The sequence below is a fragment of the Fringilla coelebs genome, assembly GCF_963513975.1.
Source record: "Fringilla coelebs genome assembly, chromosome: 19".
Taxonomy (NCBI): Eukaryota; Metazoa; Chordata; class Aves; order Passeriformes; family Fringillidae; genus Fringilla; species Fringilla coelebs.
The window spans coordinates 14,018,549-14,038,588 of record NC_140045.1 but is presented as its reverse complement, the minus strand read 5'-3'; the positions used below and the strand labels follow the sequence as shown (position 1 = coordinate 14,038,588).

General features: G+C 59.8%; 1 protein-coding gene across 1 annotated transcript; it reads right to left on the bottom strand.

Moving 5' to 3' along the window:
- Positions 1-1,338: 1,338 nt before the first annotated feature.
- Positions 1,339-18,107, bottom strand: PMP22 (peripheral myelin protein 22). Its single transcript, XM_084218261.1, has 5 exons — positions 17,996-18,107; positions 17,006-17,105; positions 15,749-15,839; positions 6,548-6,688; positions 1,339-2,919 (listed from the first exon to the last, which is right to left on the bottom strand). Exons 2-5 carry the CDS (start codon positions 17,081-17,083, stop codon positions 2,753-2,755), a joined length of 477 nt encoding a protein of 158 aa, XP_084074387.1. The 5' UTR covers positions 17,084-17,105; positions 17,996-18,107; the 3' UTR covers positions 1,339-2,752.
- Between the last annotated feature and the right edge of the window lie 1,933 nt (positions 18,108-20,040).

Below are 20,040 nucleotides of genomic sequence, written 5' to 3'. Positions count from 1 at the left end.
ACCCCGCTGCCACCCCGGGAGCTGCTCCAGCCGCGGGGAGGGCAGGGGATGAGCCCAGCGCGGGCTGGGTGCCCATCCTTGTGCAGAGGGATTCCCGGGCGGGGGCTGTGCCCAGCGCAGGCAATGAGGGCAGGTGAGGTCGGGGATGTTTAGGAAAGGCTTTTTCCCTCCAGGGGGCTGCTGGGGACTCTCCACACCGGGAGGTCTTCAAGGCTCGGTGAAACAAAGCCCAGCCCGACCTAAAGCTGGTGGCAGACACACCCAAGCAGCAGACTGCAATAAAGACCTCCGGAGCATCTTGTGGTTTTGTTACAAACTTTTACTCTTTAACAGTTTCACGCGGCCATTCCCCCTGGGCAGAAAGTGACGCCTTTGGAGGGAAGCCAGCTCTGCATGCTGCTAAACACGGCCTGGGAGCTGCAGCTCGTCTCCCACCGACCGAGCACAGGGACAGCAGCCTGGGGGCCAGGCTGGGACAGCTGGGGGGCTCACCTGGAGAGGGGAAGAGAGAGGGAGAGCTCAGAGCCCCTGCCAGAGCCTAAAGGGGCTCCAGGAGAGCTGGGGAGGGACTGGGGACAAAGCATGGAAGGACAGTCACAGGGAATGGCTCCCACTGACAGAGGGCAGGGACGGATGGGATATTGGGAATTAGGAATTGTTCCCTGGGAGGGTGGGGAGGCCCTGGCACAGGGTGCCCAGAGAGCTGTGGCTGCCCCTGGAGCCCGGCCGTGTCCCCATCCCGACCGTGTGTGTCCCCATCCCGGCCGTGTGTGTCCCCAGCCCGGCCGTGTGTCCCCGGTCCGGCCGTGTTTGTCCCCATCCCGGCGGGGCTCGGGGGGTCCCGCGGCCGCCGCTCCGCCTGCAGCCACCGGAGGGCGCCCGCGCTCCGCGCTCGGCCGGGACCGACGGGAACGGGCTGGGAAATAACGGGGAATAACGGTGGGGGATAACGGGGAAATAACGGGGGTAATTACGGGGGAGTAATGGAGGAATTACGGGGGATAACGGGGGAATGACGGGGGGGAATAACAGGGGAAATAACGGGGGTAATAATGGGGGGATAACGGGGGTATAATGGGGGAAATATCGGGGGAATTACGGAGGGGTAATGTGGAAATAACGGGGGGATAACGAGGGGAAAAAACAGGAAATAACGGGGGATAACGGGGGTAATTACGGGGGAGTAATGGAGGAATTACGGGGGATAACGGGGGAAATGTGCAAAGGAGGTGCCGAAGCACCATGGAGCAGGGTTCACCCAGCAGCTCCCATCCCCACCGAGCTGAGCTGAGTGTTTGCAGCCCCGCTGGAGAGCCAGGGAAACAGGATGGGATTCAAGGTCCCTTCCGACACAAATCACTCTGTGATTCCATGATGCCATGGGATGGCTGTGCAAGCAGGCTGGTGGAGCAGAGCCCAGCTCTAAGCCCCCAAAACCCCAACAAGCAGAAGCACCTGAGTTATTCTGACTTTTATTTCATTGCTTCTTAGTCCACACAGTCGGTATAAAATCAGAAAAGCCAAGCAAAAAAAAAAATAGTAGAACCCCAAAAACCCCAAGATTAACAAAAAAAAAAAAAAAAAAGCAACAGTGTCTGGAGTCCTCAGAGGCAGCCCGGGGTCTGTGCTGGTGCCTGTTCCATTCATGGCCAGACTCGTTGCTGACAGACAGAGGACTCACATCTCGCTCCGCTGCCGGAGCCCCACGGGCTCCAGCCAGAGCTGCTTCTGTTCCTCTGCACCACGGAGGGGGAAAAAGGAATCTTGGTTATAAATGCTTTATTAAAAATAATAGTAAGAGCAAATCTAAGTACAAAAGCAGTTATAGCTCATTTATATTACACAGAATTATTTCTCATTTCTAGCTCGGTTGTTTACCTCAAGGTCGTTAACTGAATTTCCAGTGACTAAGGTTAAATGGCGTAGCAGGGCAAGGAATGGTAAATAGATAGCACCATTTCATACATCTGGTATTGGATTTCAGGGACAGACTGGGCTGGCTGCCTTCTCAGGGCACTTCAGCTCCAGGGCAAGGGCAGAGCACGTTCCAGGCTGGGAGGGAGGATGGCCCGGGCTGGGCTGTGGCTCGGCCTAAGTGATTTAAAAGCCCAAATTCCCAGCGGGTGTGGCGGCAAGGCAGTGGGACTTAGGCACATAAGTCATTTAGGCACTTGGGGCAATCAAAGCCTTTGCTCCGAAATCCTTCAAACCTTTTGGAAGCGTCTCCCGTCAGATCTGGACGTGCCCTGTGGATCACAGCATGTGGCAGGAGCAGGGCCCAGCCCTCGGGCTGCAGAACCAGGCGTGGCTGATCCACGCCAGCCTAAAACCAGAGCTGGGGGCTCTGACGGGCTGGGACAGGGCAGGAGAGGTCAGCTCAAAGAGGATTTTGCATGAGAGAAAGATCACTGCGCTCTTGTTACACTGTTAGGAGTGAGAGTTCCTTAGGCACTTGCTTTAGGCTTTAAAACAGCACATGGTCAACAGAAGCAAACAAGACTATGTACATATATGTAAAAAGTGTTATAAATAGGTTTTTTAAACCATAGATACTATATACATCTTCAATTAACAAGGAACCCTTTGAGTGTTTCCTCTGGGGGTCGGTTGGGTTTGGTTTGGGTGGGAGGGTCGATTCCTTTTCTTTTTTTGGTTTTTTGGTTAATTTTCTTTTCCGTTTTCTCGTCTATTCTCCCCCGTCCCCGGTGAGGAGGTGGCGGCTGCCCCCGTCAGGCGGCCACGTCCCGCGGCGTCACTCGCGCTTCCGCAGGATCACGTAGACGATGCCGCTGGCCAGGGCCAGGGGGAAGGCCAGCCACGCCAGGATGTAGGCGAAGCCGTAGGAGCTGCTTTCCGAGGCTTGGTACCAGTCCGTGTGCCTCACTGTGTAGATGGCAGCGCCGCTCATCACGCACAGCCCTGCGGGGCAGCACGGGGACACTCAGTGACGGCACGGGCCGGTCCCTGCTGGGAGCCCCAGCCAGCACCGCCCGGGAGCTGGCTCTGCTCTGCCCCCTTGGCTCCTGTCCCCTGGGAGGTTTGGGGAGGGGATGCTGGGGGCCTGATCTGGCTGGAGGTGAGCAGGGATGTCTCTGCCATGCTCAGCAAGCAAAGCCAGAGGCTCTGGAGCATCACCTGGGCTAACCCATCCCTCAGGCAGACCAGGGATGCTGCTGCACACCAACCCTGCTCCCCTGGTGCCCTGTGTAAAGCCCTGGCCTGAGCCACCTCCCTGCAGTGCTGCAGGAGGGCAGACACAGGGCTGGGCTTTCAAAGTAAGGTTTCTGTGTCACCTCTCTAGGTGATAAAAACCACAAACCCAGCTGGGCCTCAGAATGCTCTGGCTGTGATCCCCCATCCTTCACAGCTGCACCAGAAGCTCAACTGCAAACCCCATTCCCAGCAAACCCTGTCCCCTGAAAACCCTGGTCCCTGAAAATCCTGCTCCTTGAATACTCTGGTCCCCACAAACCTTGCTTCTTGAAAACCCTGGTCTCCACAAAACCTGGTCCCTGAAAACCCTGGTCCCTGAAAACCCTGGTCTCCACAAACCCTGTTCCCCACAAACCCTGTTCCCCACAAACCCTGTTCCTTGAAACCCCAGCTCCCTGCAAAGCCTTCCATACCCACAGCTCATCCCTCATGGCCCCCGTGCCCAGCCAGGGCCGTGGGGGTCCCTGGGGTGCCCAGCCCCAGTGGGCAGCCTTTAAGTGTTGCTGCAAACCCCCCCATCAGGGGTGGGCACTGCCCGGAGCTCACACAAAGCCACCTCTATTCCTGGCCCAAACAAGCTCTTTGAGTCCATCCCAGTAGTTCTATTATCCAGCCGTGGGGCTGTTGTTGGAGCCGAGTTCCAAATCCCCTGCCCGGCCCTCAGGACCACCTACATTTCAGCACGGTGATATTTGAGCTGTAGTTCCACTCGACACTGCTCCTTTTGTTCAGGGAAAGTGCACAAGTGGGAATTCACTTCATTAAGGAGCAGTTTCCATCCTCCAAGCACAGGAGCCAACTCCCACTGCCCGGCCCAGGCACAGAGAGCGCAGCCATTGTCTGGGGACAGGGGACGGGCGTGTGGCCACCCAGTCACCTCCAGAGGCCGCATACAGCGGCGATTGTCCGCAGCAGGAGCCTGGCCACGGCTGCCACTGCCCTGCTGGGGCACCTGCCCTGCTCTGGGCTGAGAACAGCTGGGCAGGGAGGCCCAGCTGCAGCCAGCTGCCAACAATAATGCACCCACCATCCCTGCAGAGCCTGGCTTCGGGAGCAGGCTGCTCTGGCAGTCAGGAGGGCAAACGCTTCCTGACATTTGTTCCCAGGGCTTGCTCCTGCCGGAGCAGCCCCAGCCCTGCAGAGGAACCAGGGCAGCTCTCCAGGCCAGGTGTTTGCAAACAGCTGTGGGATGAGGGCAGGCACAGCCCTGCAGGCTGAGCCCCCCTCTGCAGCCCACGGGGCAGCAGCTCTGGGGTGAGAGGGGTGGGAGGGAAGAGATAACAGGGATGATGAGAAGGGTGCAGGAGTTGGGTCAGACCCCGAGAGGCCCAAACCCACATCTCTGCCATGCTGAGCTACAAGGAGCTACCCATGGATATGCTGGACCCACCAAGGATGGAGGGGAGCCTTTGAGCGCCTTTTGATGCCCTTGATCCCATCAGGACAAATCCAGCCAGGCTCTGAGGGTGATTCCAAGCTCTGTGAAGGTGCTGGGGATGATCCTGCCTGGCTGCTGCACCACAGACCAAAGTGGCCTCACCCTTCTGTTCCTGCCCTCCCCTCACTGGTGTCCCTGCAGTGGGTACCAGCCCCTGCCCTCCTCCCTGGCTCTCAGGGCAGCTCTGCCCAGCTCTGCCACCCAGCCGAGCCCAGTGCTCCTGCCCTGGCTCCCACAGCAGCAAGGAGACCAGGACAGGCTCAGCTCCTGTGACCAAAGCTGTCCCCACCTCCTGGCAGTGCTGGCACAGCCTTGTCCTGTTCCCTACCAACAACGCTGACATTGAGGGCCACAAAGATCAAAACTGACCTGAGCCTCCCCCCCAGCCCTGGCCAGGGAGCAGAGCAAGGACAGCCAGCAGTGCCCACTCTGCATGGTGCACCTGGTCCAGAGCTCTGCCTACAGCTGCCCTGGCCACAGGGAATCCAGATGGGAGGACACACGTTTTCTGTCCTTCACACTGGCTGGGCTTGGCATTACCCACAGCCCAAAGAGACTGTAGGTCCAACCCTGCATCCCCTGGGGACACCCAGCACAGCAGGACAGGAGGGCTGCAACCCCCTGCTCTCCTCCTCTGACAGTGAGGGCTCACCAGCAGTCACTCAGCAGAGAGAAGCTGCCTGCTCCCAGGTCTCTTAGAGAAGTTCCAACAGAGGTAATTGCAGGCAATTGCATTATTAATGCCCATTTCCCCTCCTTGGCTCTATGGGGTTTCCATACATCTCTTTTACAGAGATGGTGAACTGATCTGAACTCCAACAGCACTGTGGCCAAGCAGATCCTCTCATCATGGAATTCATGCCAATAAAGCTTAGGTCTGTATTTCACCAGGGTTTGGGAAGGCCAGTTACTTAGAGGATGCCCAGAAAATTTAAAGTCTAAACTCAGTGAATTAGTTTTTCCACTGATAAAATATCAGGACCTTGGGTGGCTTCTAGTTCAACATCTAAAGCTCTAGGAAAGAATCAATCTCCTCCCCAGATGCTCTGTCCTAATGCAGCCAGGACCTCGAAACACAGTTAGAGTTTTTAGCCTGAACTCTTGAAAATCCTGTCCACTGGTTTCATACGTGGAAAAATAAACAGATACGTGGAAACATAAACAGGGCCAGTGGCTTTACAGCATCAGTACTTGGGGAACTGCAGTCTGGGACATGAGCTGTGGCTCCTTTCCAGCACTGAGTTCTCAAAGAGTTAAAAATAGCAGCTGACAGTCCAAGTCAGAGCTCACCCTACAGCTCCAGGGCTCTGTGCTCATGGGGAAAGCACCAGGCCCCCTCATGGCAAGTTTATAAATAATCACGAGCCCTCTTTTGCCAAAACAGGATTGTCACAACTTTCCCCACCCTACCAGCAGCTGTGGAAGCCTCACCCAGCCTGGTGAAGGGTCCCAGAGCCCACACAGCCACCCTGGACACCCAATATCCCACCCTGGGGAACAGACAGAGCTCTCCTTCCAGCATCCCTGTGACCTTCTGCCCCCAGCTCTGCCCCAGTGCCTCTGGCACCCTGTCCCTCCCTAGTTGGGGCAGAAACCCTCTTGCACCTTCCCTGTGCAAGGGCAGAAGAGCCTGGATGCACAAGGGCCCAAGAGCTGGATCCCACCCTCAACACCCCTGAATTGTTCATTCCCTTCCCTTCCCTTCCCTTCCCTTCCCTTCCCTTCCCTTCCCTTCCCTTCCCTTCCCTTCCCTTCCCTTCCCTTCCCTTCCCTTCCCTTCCCAGCCCATCCCTGAGGTGCCCCAGGAGCTGTTCCCCCCTCCAGGCCCCTCGGTGCCCGCAGCCTGGCCGCAGTGGCACCAGGTGCCCGTGGCAGTGCCACCCTGGCCCCGCTCACCTGCCAGGATCTGGAAGACTCCGGTGATGTAGAAGCGGCCGCCCTTGGTGAGTGTGAAGAGCTGGCAGAAGAAGAGGAACAGCGCCAGCACGCTGAAGATGACGGAGAGGATCATCATGGCTTGGACAGACTGCAGCCATTCTGGGGACAGACAGACACACAGACACCTCAGCGTGGGTACATGGAGCCCCTGCTGTGCCCAGGGCCGTGCCACCAGCCCACCCTGGCTCCCGCAGGTTTGGGAGCAGCTGGGGGCTGTGCCTGGCGCTGTCCTGGCTGCTGAGACCCCCAGCATGGGCACGCTGCTCCGGGATTTCGGGTGCCATGGGGATGCCATGGATCAGCTGCTGGAATACCACGGATCACAGGCCTGGCACTGCCTCGGGAGTGTTTGCCACAAAACAGAGCAGAGACAAAACCCTGACTTGCAGACAGAGCCTCTCTCTTCCCCAGCTCAATGCCCAGCCCTGGCTGTGCTGCAAACTCCAGAGCCGTGGGCACTGAGCTCTGTTCAGCTTGCTGCAAACTCCAGAGCCACGGGCACTGAGCTCTGTTCAGCTTGCTGCAAACTCCAGAGCCACGGGCACTGAGCTCTGGGACACCGCGCTGGCAGAGCTCCGAGGGCAAGTAAACACACGGGAAGGAAAACACCCTCTGCCCCTGTGGAGCTGGACCTTTAGGAAGTCCTCCCCAGCTGCCAAACACAGCTGTGTCCCAGAGCAGACCAGTTAAACCAGCCCGTGTGAGTCACTGCTCAGCTATTTCCAGGCTTAGTGGGTGTGTAAACCCTACGTAAAAAAAAAAATAAATAAACAAGCAAAATGCAGCTCCATGCTGTGAGCTGCTGCAGCTTGAAGAAAGAGGCAGTGCTCACAGAAACCTCCACCTTCCCCTTCCCTTGTAAGGTTTGAAATCAAAATGCAGGACTCAGTGCAGGTAAACTGAGGCACAAACCACCCAGCAAAAGGCAGAAAAATCCTGCTTGGGGCTGGATCCTCAGATAGGATTAGGCAGCATTGGAGCCTCAGACTCAGCCCCATGTCTCTGTCACACTTTTACTTCCACCAATTTCAGTTCCCTGCCTGCAGAATCGGCTCCCTGCAGCAAACGGCTGAAGTGGAAAAACTTCCAAACAAAGCTGTCCCTCAGCTGAGCCACCTCCAACTTCAGAGCAGCAAACGGGGCCACCGGGACTGTCCAGGGCAAGGTCTGCCCCAGAAGTGACCACGGGTCCCCCCCAAATCCCTGTGAGGCACCTCGGGGAGGGCAGAGCGGGGTTTGGACCCGAGGGTGAGGCACAGCCTTCAGCGGGGGTGGCAGTGGTGACCCATGGCACTTCCAGCAAACCCAGGGCTGCAGGAACGTCCCGTGCCACTCAGCCACGTCTGTGTCTGACTTTGGGGCACGATTTCTACCCCTGCTCTCTGCCTCTTGTCTCTGGATGCTCAGGCAGTGGAGCAGACGCAGCCCCTGCTCCCAAAGCTCTGGAACCACCCAGAGCAGCCCCTGCTCCTCACAGCCAGCCTGGTCCTTCCCCCGGCACTCCCCGTTTCCAGCTGCTGCCCTTCCCTCACTCCAGTGCACCGGGATCCTGTGCACCAGCTGCTGCTTCCAGGAAATCCCCGGCTGGATTTCGCTGCAATGTGCACACACAATGTCCACTGGATTTCCTATCTCAGGTAGCTGGGCAGGGAAGCCCCCCCTGCCTCAGCCCCACCTGCCCCCTCAGCTCTGGCTGTCCTCCACCAGTGGGAACGGGATGAGGTAGCTCCAGCACCACCAAAATCATCCGAAATCCTTGCTCAGATCAGACCTCCAAGCGGCTGGAGGATGTGCAGCGCTGAACTGCACCTCCCTCCGTTCCTCAGCACAGACAGGGCTCCCATCCCAGCTCTCCTCTCACCCCTTCCCAGCTCCGGGCACCGGCTGAGCCGGAGCCGAGCCCTGCAGCTCCCTCCGGGACCAGAAAGCAGAGTCCTTTGTGATGCAAAGGCCACGGGATCCGGCCCGAGAGGAGCCTTTCTGCTCGAGGTGGATGCTCCCACTGCTGGTTATTTTAGGAGAGGGCTGTCTAGACGGAAAGCTGAGCTGAGCTGAGCTGCCCTTTAATTGCATCCGCCTCCCCTGCCCGGTTTTTGGTTCTGAACGCAAATGATTTATAGAGGCTTTGCAAAATCCCATTGTAATAAAGAGCCATGTCAGAGGCACAGAAAAGCAGCGTGAGGGGGGAGCCCACCGTGGCCAGAGGGTTTGGGCAGCCAGCCTGGGAGCAGGGAAATCAGGAGATGATCCCACAGCCAGAGCTCTGAGCTCACATCCAGCCCTTTGCTGACTTTTGCTGGCCTCCTCTGTGAAAACAAAGGGCAGGATCCCAGCCCAGGACTGAGACCCAGCAGACTCCAGCTGGATCAGGACAGCTAATTGCCTTTAATGTATTTAAAATCACCGCTATAACTGCAGGTGGGGTTTCTACGGGCTCAGCCCCACGTGCCTTTAACCCCTTGCTGCCGGTGCCGTGCCCAGCCCTCGGGATCTCAAACGCAGCAAGTTTCCCAGAGCTGCAGCTGGGCCGTCAGCACTGTTTACTCCCCGGCTGTTATTTGTGGTTTCCCCTGGGCAGCGAGCTGGCTATCCCATTTTTTCCCCTGCATCTCTTCAGCTCTGTGTTTATATCTTTGTTCTTCAGGAGGAAGGAGGAAAGGAAGCGGCGTGGAAAGGACAGATAGCACCCTGCACGCCTTCCGGAGCAGCGCCGGGGGAGCGGGGTACAGCCCTGTCAGGCAGCCAGACACGAGGCAAGGAATTCTTACAAAGCAAATTCGAATTTCCCTTGAGGTTCTGCAGGCCCTGATGTGCTCACAGCACGGCTTACAACAGCAGGGAGAAGACTTCCCCTGGGAAGATAAAGACTGTGTTTCACTGCCCTAAAATCCAGTAGGAAAGAGAGAAACCCAGAGCAGGAATTGGAGACTAGAGCAGGAATCACAGCTGAATCTCCCAGAGAGACAGCAGCCAGCCCAGCACCTGGCAGCAGAGCCCCAGCCCGGCTTGCAGGGAGGTTTTATGCCCTGACAGGACTGACAGGGCAGGGGAAAACGTGCCCTTGGCCAGGAGCAGAGGCCTTGAAGGACAGGCATTGCCTCCCCAGGGTTTAATTCACACCCCCCACGCCCTCTTTGGCCCAGCCGAGGAGGAAAAACAAAGTGCACGCTGAAGACACTTATTAGAGCTGAGCTTATCCACTGCTGTAAGAGCTCCCTAAATGAGTGCTGGGCATTAAAAACCCTTCCGTGCTGGGATCTGCAGCTGATGGGAACGTTCTGCAGGTGGAGTTTTCCCTTTGCCAAGTGCATTTAAAAAGCAACCACTTCTGGGGAAGAAAACATCCATTAAGGAGGTAACTCTAGCACACAACACAGCCAAAGCTGGAGGGAAGGAAATTCATGCCCCCAGGTGTAAAAACTGCTGCTTCCATGCTGCAAGTTGAATCTCAGCAGGGTCAGGAACGCACAGGTACAAAGGCACCAGCCCAGGCTGCCGGGAAAAGCCAGGTTTTCTGAGCAGAGTTTTTCCAGAGCCCACTCTCAGGTGTCACGGAAGCAAGATCTTGAGCCCAGCTCACATCCTCCCCTCTGAAGCGGCCAGGTTGCAGCCAAAGGCTGGGACTTGCAGTGGTTTTGATATTTAAACACCCCCAAGAGGCTTGGAAGAGGGGGAACAGGAGATGCAGAAGCACCAGCTCAGCTGCAGCGCTCTGGGCTGCCCTGCACTGCCCTGCTCCTCAGGCCAGGGCTGCAGGGCCAGCTCTCCTGTGCTGCTGGGGACCTCTCCCCTGCCCTTCTGGGACCCCTCCTCCCCTCTGTCCAGCCGAGGCACTGTGCTGTCCCAGGGAAGCTCCAGGGCCAGCCCAGCTCCAGTGCAGCTCCAGCGCAGCCTCCTCCTGCGGTGGCCCAGCCAGACATTCCTGCTGCTCCTTCCCAATCCTCCCATCTCCATGGCCTGGGAGCCACCACATGTGCTGGATCCGGGGTTCCTGGAAATCCCAGCAGCAAAGGTGGCTCTAAGGAGCTCCCAGGGTGGTGGGGGATGAGCAGGAGGGGAGTCCTGGGGCTGCAGGGAAGCAGAGACTGAACACAGAGCTCCGAGTCCTCCAAGGCCTCCTGCTCCTCTCCTGAGCTCCTTCAGATGGAGATGAACCCCTCAAACCTCCATCTTCTCCTCTCCTCCTCTTTTCCTCTTGGCTCTCCTCTCTTTCCTTCTCCTTGAAGCTCCATCCCAGAAGTCCATGACGGCAGGAGATCGCAGCTCTCCAGAGCTGCCACATCCCACGGGAGCTCACATCCTGCAGAGGCGCTCCTGATGCAGCTGAGGCACCACGAAAAGCTCCCTCCAGCAGCTCCACAAAGCCCAAGGCGGCTGCTGTCCCTGGTGGTGGTGGCTCTGACCTCCTGCTGGCCTGTGCTGAGGTGGCAGATCCATCGCTCCGTGCCCAGGTCCTCCCACGGCTCCAGGACCGCTCCAGGACGGCCAGTCCAGCAGCAGGAGCGGCAGCAGTGCCGCCTTGGCCCGCAGGCCTGCGGCAGGGTCACTCAGCCTGAGCCCACAGGGACATCCAGGGGGTTCACCAAGGCCAGAACATGCAGGTTGAAGGGTTTTCCAGCACCACGGTCTGCAGGGGATGCCCCCAGCCTTTCTCCTGGCTTGGCAGCCATCCTTTGGCCACATGCTGCCCTCTTCCTCCCATTCCTCTGTGGGCCACAGCACAAACACGGCAGGGAAGGCAGTCTGAGCCCTCCTCTCGCAGAAAAAATGGGAGACAAAGACATCTGGGGCAGCTGAGAAAAAGCCAGCACCAGCTCCCAACCTCTCCTTATCAGATGCTCTTCTTAAGAAGAACAAGCAACAATAAAAAATTGGTTTTAAGCAGAGGAAATCCCTTTCCTACTGAAGGCAAGAAAGTTATGAGACAAACTAATCTGAAATATAAAATATTCTCTTGGAATAGGAGATTTTTAGATTTTAGGAGTAAATTCTTTACCCAGAGGGTGGGCAGGCCCTGGCACAGGGTGCCCAGAGCAGCTGGGGCTGCCCCTGGATCCCTGGCAGTGCCCAAGGCCAGGCTGGACACTGGGGCTGGGACAGTGGGAGGTGTCCCTGCCATGGCCGGGGTGGCACTGGATGGGCTTTGATGTCTCTCCCAACCCAAACCATCTGGGATCCTGTGAATGCCCCTCAGGTGATTTCAGAACACCAAGGATGAGTTTCATTCCCCAGGGCTGGCAAAGAGGGTTCAGCCCTGCCCGAGTTAAGCTGGTGTCACCCATTATTAACAACGTTAATAAGATCTGCTCTGGGCAACCACCTGGGCTTTGCTGGTGGCCAGCAGGTCAGCAAAGCAGCGCGGGCACCACGGGGCCCTGGCACTCAGTGATCGGGCACTTCCCGAGGCGCAGGGGCTCCTTTTCCCTCTAACACAGCCCCAAACCCCAGCCTGCCCTGACAGAAGCTGGCAGAACACAACAGAAGGAGAAACGTCTCCTGGCCCTGCAGGAGGGTGGGGATCCCATGGACGGCCCCGGCCTCGCCGCTTCCAGCACGCCCGCCACAACCAGCGAGAACGCAGCAGAAAAGAAACCGTCCTTCCTGCACAGAACATCCAGCTGAGCAAAGAGAAGGCCGTTCTGGGGGGAGAAAGCATGGCAGCCTGGAGCTCTGGGCTGGAATCTCCGGAGAGCCCTGGCTGGGCCCGGCTGGCACGCGGCCCTGCCGGCCCACGGGCCGCGCTCGGCCGAATTCCTCAGATAAGGCCGCTCCAGGAATGGCTGACAGCGCAAACCGAGCAAAGATCGCTACATTTTTTCCATAGTTCTCGGCCTCTTGAAGAAAAAAAAAAGCATTATCTAACAGCAGATGCAGAAATCAAAGCGACAAGCAGGCGTTGTACATGGAGAGGAGTGGGAATGTGCCTGGGGCTCCTGTGGGGATGGATCAGCTCTCACACACCAAGGGCTCAGCGCTCACACACCGAGGGCTCAGCCCTGACACACCGAGGGCTCAGCTCTCACACACCGAGGGCTCAGCTCTCACACACCGAGGGCTCAGCCCTTACACACCGAGGGCTCAGCCCTTAAACACCAAGGGCCACAAGGAACTGGGCAGGTGGGAGCTCAGCCCCACCGAGCCCCAGCGCGTGCCCTGGGCCGCTGAGAGTGCAGAGTGCTCACCTGGGGACCGCTGTGCCCAGCCCTGGCACTGCTCCATCCCCACGGGAGGGTCTGCGGGGCGAGGAGCACAGCCCAGAGCCTGCCCAGGGCGAAACCAGAGCAAATCCTGCTGGCACCTGGATTTAAAAGTTCTGCTTCTTGTTGGGCATCCCCACCAAGGTCACTAAAGAAAGGGTCCCTGTGTGACAGGACAGGGGAGGGTCAGCTGAGACCAAGGGGGCACCACAGCATCGCCACCCCGAAAATCCCCATCCATGATGAGCACAGGTGACCCAGCACCATCTAATTCCCAAATTCCATTCGCTGAGTCCCACTGCCTTCTGAAAAGAGAAGAACAAATAACCACGCTGCAGAGGCCACCGTGATGGGCAGAGCAAAACCTGCCCCTGTGTGAAGACTGGAAGTTCTGCCAGAATTCCCAACGAGGATTCCTTGCTGCTCCCCAGAGCACCTTGGCACGCCAGGATCAACCATTCAGCGCCATCCCAGGCACAGGGAAATGAATTCTTATGGATCTCTGGAGCCGGCTGCTCACAGCCTCTGTTCTGAGAGCTGTGACCAAGGATGGTTTGTGGGATTTGTATGGGATCGTTGATTTTGAAAAGGAGCATATTCCTAGGAAAGGGGTGAGGATGAGGCAGGAGACAAGCCTCAGCCTCAGAGGTGGCTCTGCCAGTGTCCTTGCCCTGTGACCTCACTGCTGCTCCAAAGAGCTCCTGCAGCGGCGGCAGGGGAGGGAGGACCTGCTGGAAAGGAGACCCTGTGGCATTTTTGTGGTTGTTACACACAGACCTGAGGAGCCCTACGTAAGCCCAGGAAATATCCTTTGATTTTATGTTCCTGCAGCAGTGGTGGGCTCTGGACCCTGCATCCAGCGTCCCCCAGGATGAAGGCAAGTCCTCAGCAGCACTGCTCCCACACCCTGGCTGCGGGGTGAAACCCTAGGGGGGCACAAGCTTTTGTCCAAGCAAAACCCCCTTGTCCTGATGCCAGGGCAGAGCCTTTGCGTAGGTGAGAGCTGTCAGAGAGCACACTGCACTCCTGCTCACAGGGCAGCTCACTGGGGCAGTAATCCTGGAATCCCAGACTGGTTTGGGTTGGAAGGGACGTTACAGACGGGCTCATTCCACCCCACCTGCCACTGCATCAGGGCTGTCACCCCAGCTCAGCTGCTCAGCTGCATTTTCAACAGGATCATCGTGGCTATTGTCCCTTTAATGATGAAACATCAGCGCTGGAAAGGCTCCAGAGGCTCTGGGAACGGGCAGAGGACACTCCCAGCCCGGCAGGACCGTCGGGTGTGCGGAAACCAGCCAAGCACAGCTGGGACAGGGCTCTCAGCACTGACAGCCCCGACAGAGCGTCCTGTAAACATCCAGAAAGAGCGGTGCGGGCGTGCAAAGCCAAAGATCTGGGCAGGCTTTAGAGCGCTGGGCTCCGGGGCTCCTGGGGCCGGGCGCTGCCTTTCAGCACAATCAGGGGCTCAGCACTTTCGCAGCTCGCATGACTGGCCCTGAAGCGGGGCTGCCGACGCTGCAATCGCCAGCCCGGCCGGCTGCTGATGCGGCCCCGGCTCCAGGGGCCCGGGATGCGATCCAGCCGCTCCCGGCTGGCCCGGACACCAGCAGGCGTCAGCAGAGACCTGCGCGGGGCCGGGAGCTGCCAGAGAATCTGCCAGAGCCGGGGACAGCGGGGACAGCCTGGGGACACAGCAGGGCATCGCCTCCCCGCGGGGGGAACGCGAGTGCTGCGCTCGCAAAGGATGGGGATTCTGATGGGAACCTCCGAAAACCCTCCCACAGCTCCCGTCGCTGAGGGACCCTCCGGGAGTGCGGAATGCTCCCCGTGTGACGGTGCTCCCTCGCCAGGGCCACATGGCATCGCTGCCTCCTGCCCCGTGTCCCAGTGACGGCGCTGGGACTCACGGCTGGCTGCTGGCACTGGGGCAGTCTGTTCTCCCAGGAAAGCCAAAGCCAGGCTAACAAAACAAATGCTGGCCCCAGCACCACTGGCATTAGCTCTGTCTTCCAGGGAAACTGAGGCACGGGCTCGCCCAACTCTCTGACACGGATTTTGTGTTCCTGGTGCCACTGGTGACCCTGGGAACTGCCTGTCATGTGTCTCAGCACACTGTCCTCCCCTGCTGACCTCAGCAAACAGTTCAGGGGTGATGTCACACAGTGTGACATCAGCGTTCACCAGCGGGGTCCCGCGGTGGCCGTGCAGCCTCCGGCTGTGCAGGTGCAGGGGATGAAGGGCCCAGGCACTCAGCTCGGCCCCCACAGCAAACCCCAGGGCCAGGGCTGTGCCCAAACCTCAGCCTGTGCCAGCGCAAAACCAGGACAGATTTCCAGGTAGGGGACAGGTGTCCTCAGGGCCCCGTGTGCATCCTTCAAACCCCTCACAAGCAGAGCAAGAGGGAGCTGTGCCAAAAAGAGCCCCACAGCCTCCAGCAGGGTGGCAGGGCCCAGTGGCCTGCCACACGAAAGAACACCTTGTGTTTGTGCATTCAAGAAGAAAAACGTGCTAATTACAGGAGACCCCCCAAAAGGGCTCGAGCCATCACCGCCAGTGCAGCTGAGCGTGTCACCCTGCCCTGCTGCTGCCAGGAGCTGCCCCTCAGCCCGAGGGCAGCCGGGCAGAGCCATGGCCAGCGGGTCCAGTCCTCGTCCTAGGCCCCATCGCAGCTTCAGGGACTGGGAGGGGATGGGGAGCAATCCCCTGCTGCCGGGCCAGCCCCGTGTCCCCGCACCGGGACACAGCAGAGCCGTGCTCCTCTGGCAGGGGACAGAGCAGAGCAGGCAAGGGGATGGGGAAAGGAAAATCCAAGGAGGAATCCCAAACAACCCCTATGGGAAATCCTTCGTGAATCCATAGGTGCCGGGGGGAGAACAAACGCGGCAGGAAGGAGCAGCCCCGATCCGTGGGGGCACAGCCCCGATCCCGGGGGCACAGCCCCGATCCCGGGGGCACTCACCGTTGGAGGAGGATGCCAGGCACTGGAAGGGGCTGCCGGTGGTGCAGTTCTGCCACAGGTCTGCCGCGTGCTCGCCGTTCACCAGCCATTGCTGCGGGACAGACACAGCCCGTGAGCGGGTCCCGCCACCCCTGGCCGTGTCCCCCCAGCGCCACCGCGTCCCCCCAGGCCCCGACACCGAGCAGCCGCAGCCCCGGCGTGCCTGCCCGGCCAGGCGCTCCCAGTACACGCTTTTCCGTCCAGAGGGGTTTGGAAAGTCAGTCCCAGTATTTGCTTTTAACTGCTTCAGCCCCGGCGGCGCAGGAACAGAAGCTCTTTATGCTCTTTGAGCACGGAGCGAGTCCCGCGGGGCCGCGCTTCCCTCCCCTGGCCGGCCTCGCCCGCTGCCTGGCCGGGATATTTGAATGCTTACACGTGATTCCTAACGGCTCGGAAGATTTTTGTAACGTTTTCCGTGACTGTTACCACAAAAAGAAAAAAAAAAAAAAGAAAAAAAAAAAAAAAAGAACCAAAAGAGAAAAAAAGGAAAAAAACCGGGAAAGAAGCCCCTGGTGAAGCAAGCTTGGAAGCCGCGGGCTCCACAGAGGAGCTGCCTCAAAGCCAGCTCCAGCCTCTCCTCAGCAGCTGACGTGTTCACTGGGCTGCAGCCCCGGGACGGTGCTGGGAAGCCTCGGGGCTGCATCCAGCCCTCGCTCCTGCTGCTGCTCACACAGATTCAGCCTTGGAGCTGGGTTAGAAAAAGAGGCTGTGCCTTATTCCCAGCCCAAAGGAGGAGAGCTGAGGAGCAGGACTGCTGTGCTGAGGAGTCAGTGCCCAGCCAGCCCCGTCCAGGGGCTCTGCTCGGCCTGGCTGTTCTGCTCCTGTGCCTGGAGCTCGATAGCAGGTGGAGCTCCTTTACGAAAGGGGAAAGCAGCATCACCCCGAAGGAGGGAATTTGGGGTGCTCCGAGGCTGCTCCTCGATGTGAACCAGCCTGGGGAGAATGAGGAGATGCTTTCCAACAGCGCTCGTGTCTCTGTACGAACGTGGATGCCCTGAGCACCCCCACAGAGCACAGCCAAACGTCCCACCAGCTTCCCCCGACGGCACAAGCTCCCAGACTCCCAAATCCCATCGTTACCGAGACCAGCACCAGCCAGTAAAGGCTTCCTGCTGACAGCCAGGCTGTAAAACCAGCCATAAACAAAAAACCCCTCCTGCTCTTGCCACGCCGTGGCCGTGCCCGGTGTTAGCCCGGAGCAGGGAAATCCCAACTCACACTGACGATGGTGGAGACGAAGAGCAGCACCAGCACGGTGACGTGCAGCACGATGATCCCCAGCAGCAGGAGCAGCATCTTGGCGGTGGTGGAGGCAGAGCTGCAGCGGGACAGGGATGATGCTGAGTGCGTGTGTCTGTCTGTCCGTGCGTCTGTCCGGGGGCAGCAGGAACGCTCCGCTCTGCCCCTCCCGGCGCGGCGGATGCTGCTGGGGCTGTGCCCGGCGCTCGGGTTCTCTCCGCGGGCCCCGCCGACGGAGAGGGGTCCGAGCCCTTTGCCCGCTCCCCGATATCCGCCAGAGGCCCCCCGAGACCTTCCCCCGAGCCTGCTCTCCCTCTCCCACCGAGGGGGCTCCTCCCAGTCCCCTCCCCGGGGACCCTCAAAGGGGGGCGGTCCCCAAGGGGCTCCCCCAGCCCCTCTCGGGGAGAGGGGTCCGGTCCCCCTCTCCCAAGGGAACGTGCTCCCCGGTCCCGCCCGGCGGGAGGGCTCGGGCCCGGCTCATCGTCCCCGAGGGCTGCCCCTGCCCCATTACGCGGGGAAAGGGGGGCGGGGGTGCCTTGCCCACCCACCCATGGGAGCAGTGTGGGTGATTCTGCCGGGCCCCACCCCGGGGGGAATTTTACCGGGCTCATCTGCCCTGGCGACCCCCGGGGAGAGGGCAGGGGGTGGGGAGCAGGGGGAGTCAGCCCTTGCCCCTTCCAGCCCCCTGGGCTGCCTCGGCCCCTCTTCTCCGGGGGTGCCCTCAGCCCATCTCCCCTCGGCTCCCCCGGCAGAGCCTCTCCTGGACCCTCTCCATAGCTGGGGGGGACCTTCCCCAGCCCGTCTCCCCCTCAGTGAAGAGGGGAGGGGGCTGCCCTGACCCCTCTCCTTGGAGAGCCCTTAGAGCGGGGGTGCTGCTGCCCTCCCTGTCGGCTGCGGACCCCCGGCGGGTCTCCCCAGCCCCGTTCCCGATGTGGCCGGTCCCCGGCGGGACGGGCGCTCCGTACTCACATCGCGGCGGAGCGGAGCGCGCTGGCGGCGGCGGAGCGGGCGCGGAGCGGAGCGGGCGGCGTCGCTGTCAAGTTTCCCCTTTAACCGGGGCCACCGCCCCGTTTGCGTCTGCGGCACGGGGAGGGCTCAGCGGCCGCCCGCCGCCCTCCTATAAACGGGGCAGCGCCCGGCCCCTGCGCCTCCCCCCGGGAACCGCTCCCGGAGCCCTTGCCTTCCCCCGACACGGCCGCCGAGCCGCTCCCGCCCCACAGCGAGGAGATTTGAGGGGGGACGAGAGACGAGCAGCCTGTTCTCCTGAGCCCCCGCTGCCCAGGCAGCCGTGGAGGAAGGCGGGGAGCGGTGGCCGTGCCCCGCTCTCCGAGCAGCCCCCGAGGGTGCGGGTGTCCCGCAGCGTGGGCGCGGCAGCCCCGGGCTGTGCGAGCGGGACCGCCGTGCCCGGGGAGGACAGAGCTCCGCACGTCGGGGTCCCCTCAACCCGGCCCAGGGGGTTTGGGCAGCCCCGGACGGGATCCGTGGTACAGGATTTGGGGAATGAGCGTCTGGCTGAGCTGAAGGGATTGTGGCGCTTGGAGTCGACCTTTTTTAGCACTCGAGAGCCAAATTACGTAGAACTGAGCAACTTTTCACAAAACAGAGGGTGCAATTTTCCACAGCTCTGAAGAACACTCAGAGTTAGGGCTGTTCTGCCTGGGGAAGGCTCTGGGGAGAGCTCAGAGCCCTTCCAGTACCTGAAGGGGCTCCAGGAGAGCTGGACAGGGACTGGGGACAAGGGATGGAGGGACAGGACACAGGGAATGGCTCCCACTGCCAGAGGGCAAGGTTCGGTGGGATACTGAGGAGAAATTCTTCCCTGTGAGGGTGGGCAGGCCCTGTGCCAGGGGCTTTGAGGTCCCTCCCAACCCAAACCATTCTGGGATTCTGTGACTCAGGTGCTCGGGAGGGAAGGGGTGGCTGCGCTGCTGCCCTCGCTCATTCCTCGACCACAGACAATGTGTTCAGACAACCCCCCCCCCCACACACACACAGCGCACCCCAGCTCCCAGAGAATCCTGCCAGGAGTCCTGCACTCTCCTGAGCATTCACACCGACCCCCATCGCTCCCCTCTCCTGCACCAGCTCCAGACTCGTCCCGCATTGTTGCACAAACGAGGGAGTTCGGCATCCAGCCACCGGGACTGTAAATCCTGGGAGAAGGAGCTGGGGAAGCGTGCTTGGCTCCTCTCTCCTGGCAAGCAGAGGCGTGTTCCTGCACTCACGGAAGGGGTCCCGGCACAGGCATCCGCCAGCGAGTGGGAGCGGAGCTCCGAGCGGCTGAAGCGAGATTCCAAAGGATGCAATTTCCCTTCCCCTCCAAAAAATCCCGCCAATTCCTCTGCTGCTACCGTCCCCGAGCACCCTGTGACGCCTGTCAGTGCCATCCAGAGGGCTGGAACATCTGCGCCACCATCAGAACATTCCCGGCTAACGAGGCTGATGGGGCTGTCCTTGGCCGGGTGCCTGAAGGAGCCCCCGCGCTCGGGGCTGAGAGAGAAAGGTCTTGGAAAGGTCTTGTCCCCAGGGCTGCCATCCAGGCTCTGGTAGAGACCATTCTCTGACCTGGGTTTGCGGCTCTGAGATCTCGGCTGCTGTCCCTGGACAGAAGACCCAGGCTGTTCCCTGGAGCAGAGCGGGATGCACGGGGAGGCTGGGGGTCACAGACAGCTCCCGAGCCCCTCCGTGAGCGTGGCACAGCAAACCACCCCAGCTCTGCTTCTGAAAAAGGCGCCAAAAGCAGCTTCTTAGGCGTGGGGAGAAATATCAGGAAGTCAAACCAGGGAAAAGAGCAGTCTGTGGGTAACAAAGAGCTGAGAGCCGTGGGTTGGAAACGGTGGAGAAAGCCCAGAGAGAAGAGCGCATCACTCCCCTGCTCCTTGGACACTTCTTTTGGGAAGGTGCGCTGTTCAAACCGAGCAGGGCTTTGGACAAACACCAGCTGCTGCTGTGAGTGCTGTGGCAGAGCTCTGGGGCTGGGGCAGAGCTCCTCTGCATGCCTTCCATCAGCCAGA

Excerpts from the sequence above, each read along its gene's own strand:
- PMP22 (XM_084218261.1), bottom strand. The coding sequence starts at position 17,083 with ATGCTGCTCCTGCTGCTGGGGATCATCGTGCTGCACGTCACCGTGCTG. Across the intron at positions 6,689-15,748 it reads CCTGGCATCCTCCTCCAACG|AATGGCTGCAGTCTGTCCAA; the intron begins GTGAGTGCCCCC and ends GTCTGTCCCCAG. Across the intron at positions 2,920-6,547 it reads AGTCTTCCAGATCCTGGCAG|GGCTGTGCGTGATGAGCGGC; the intron begins GTGAGCGGGGCC and ends GCTGCCCCGCAG.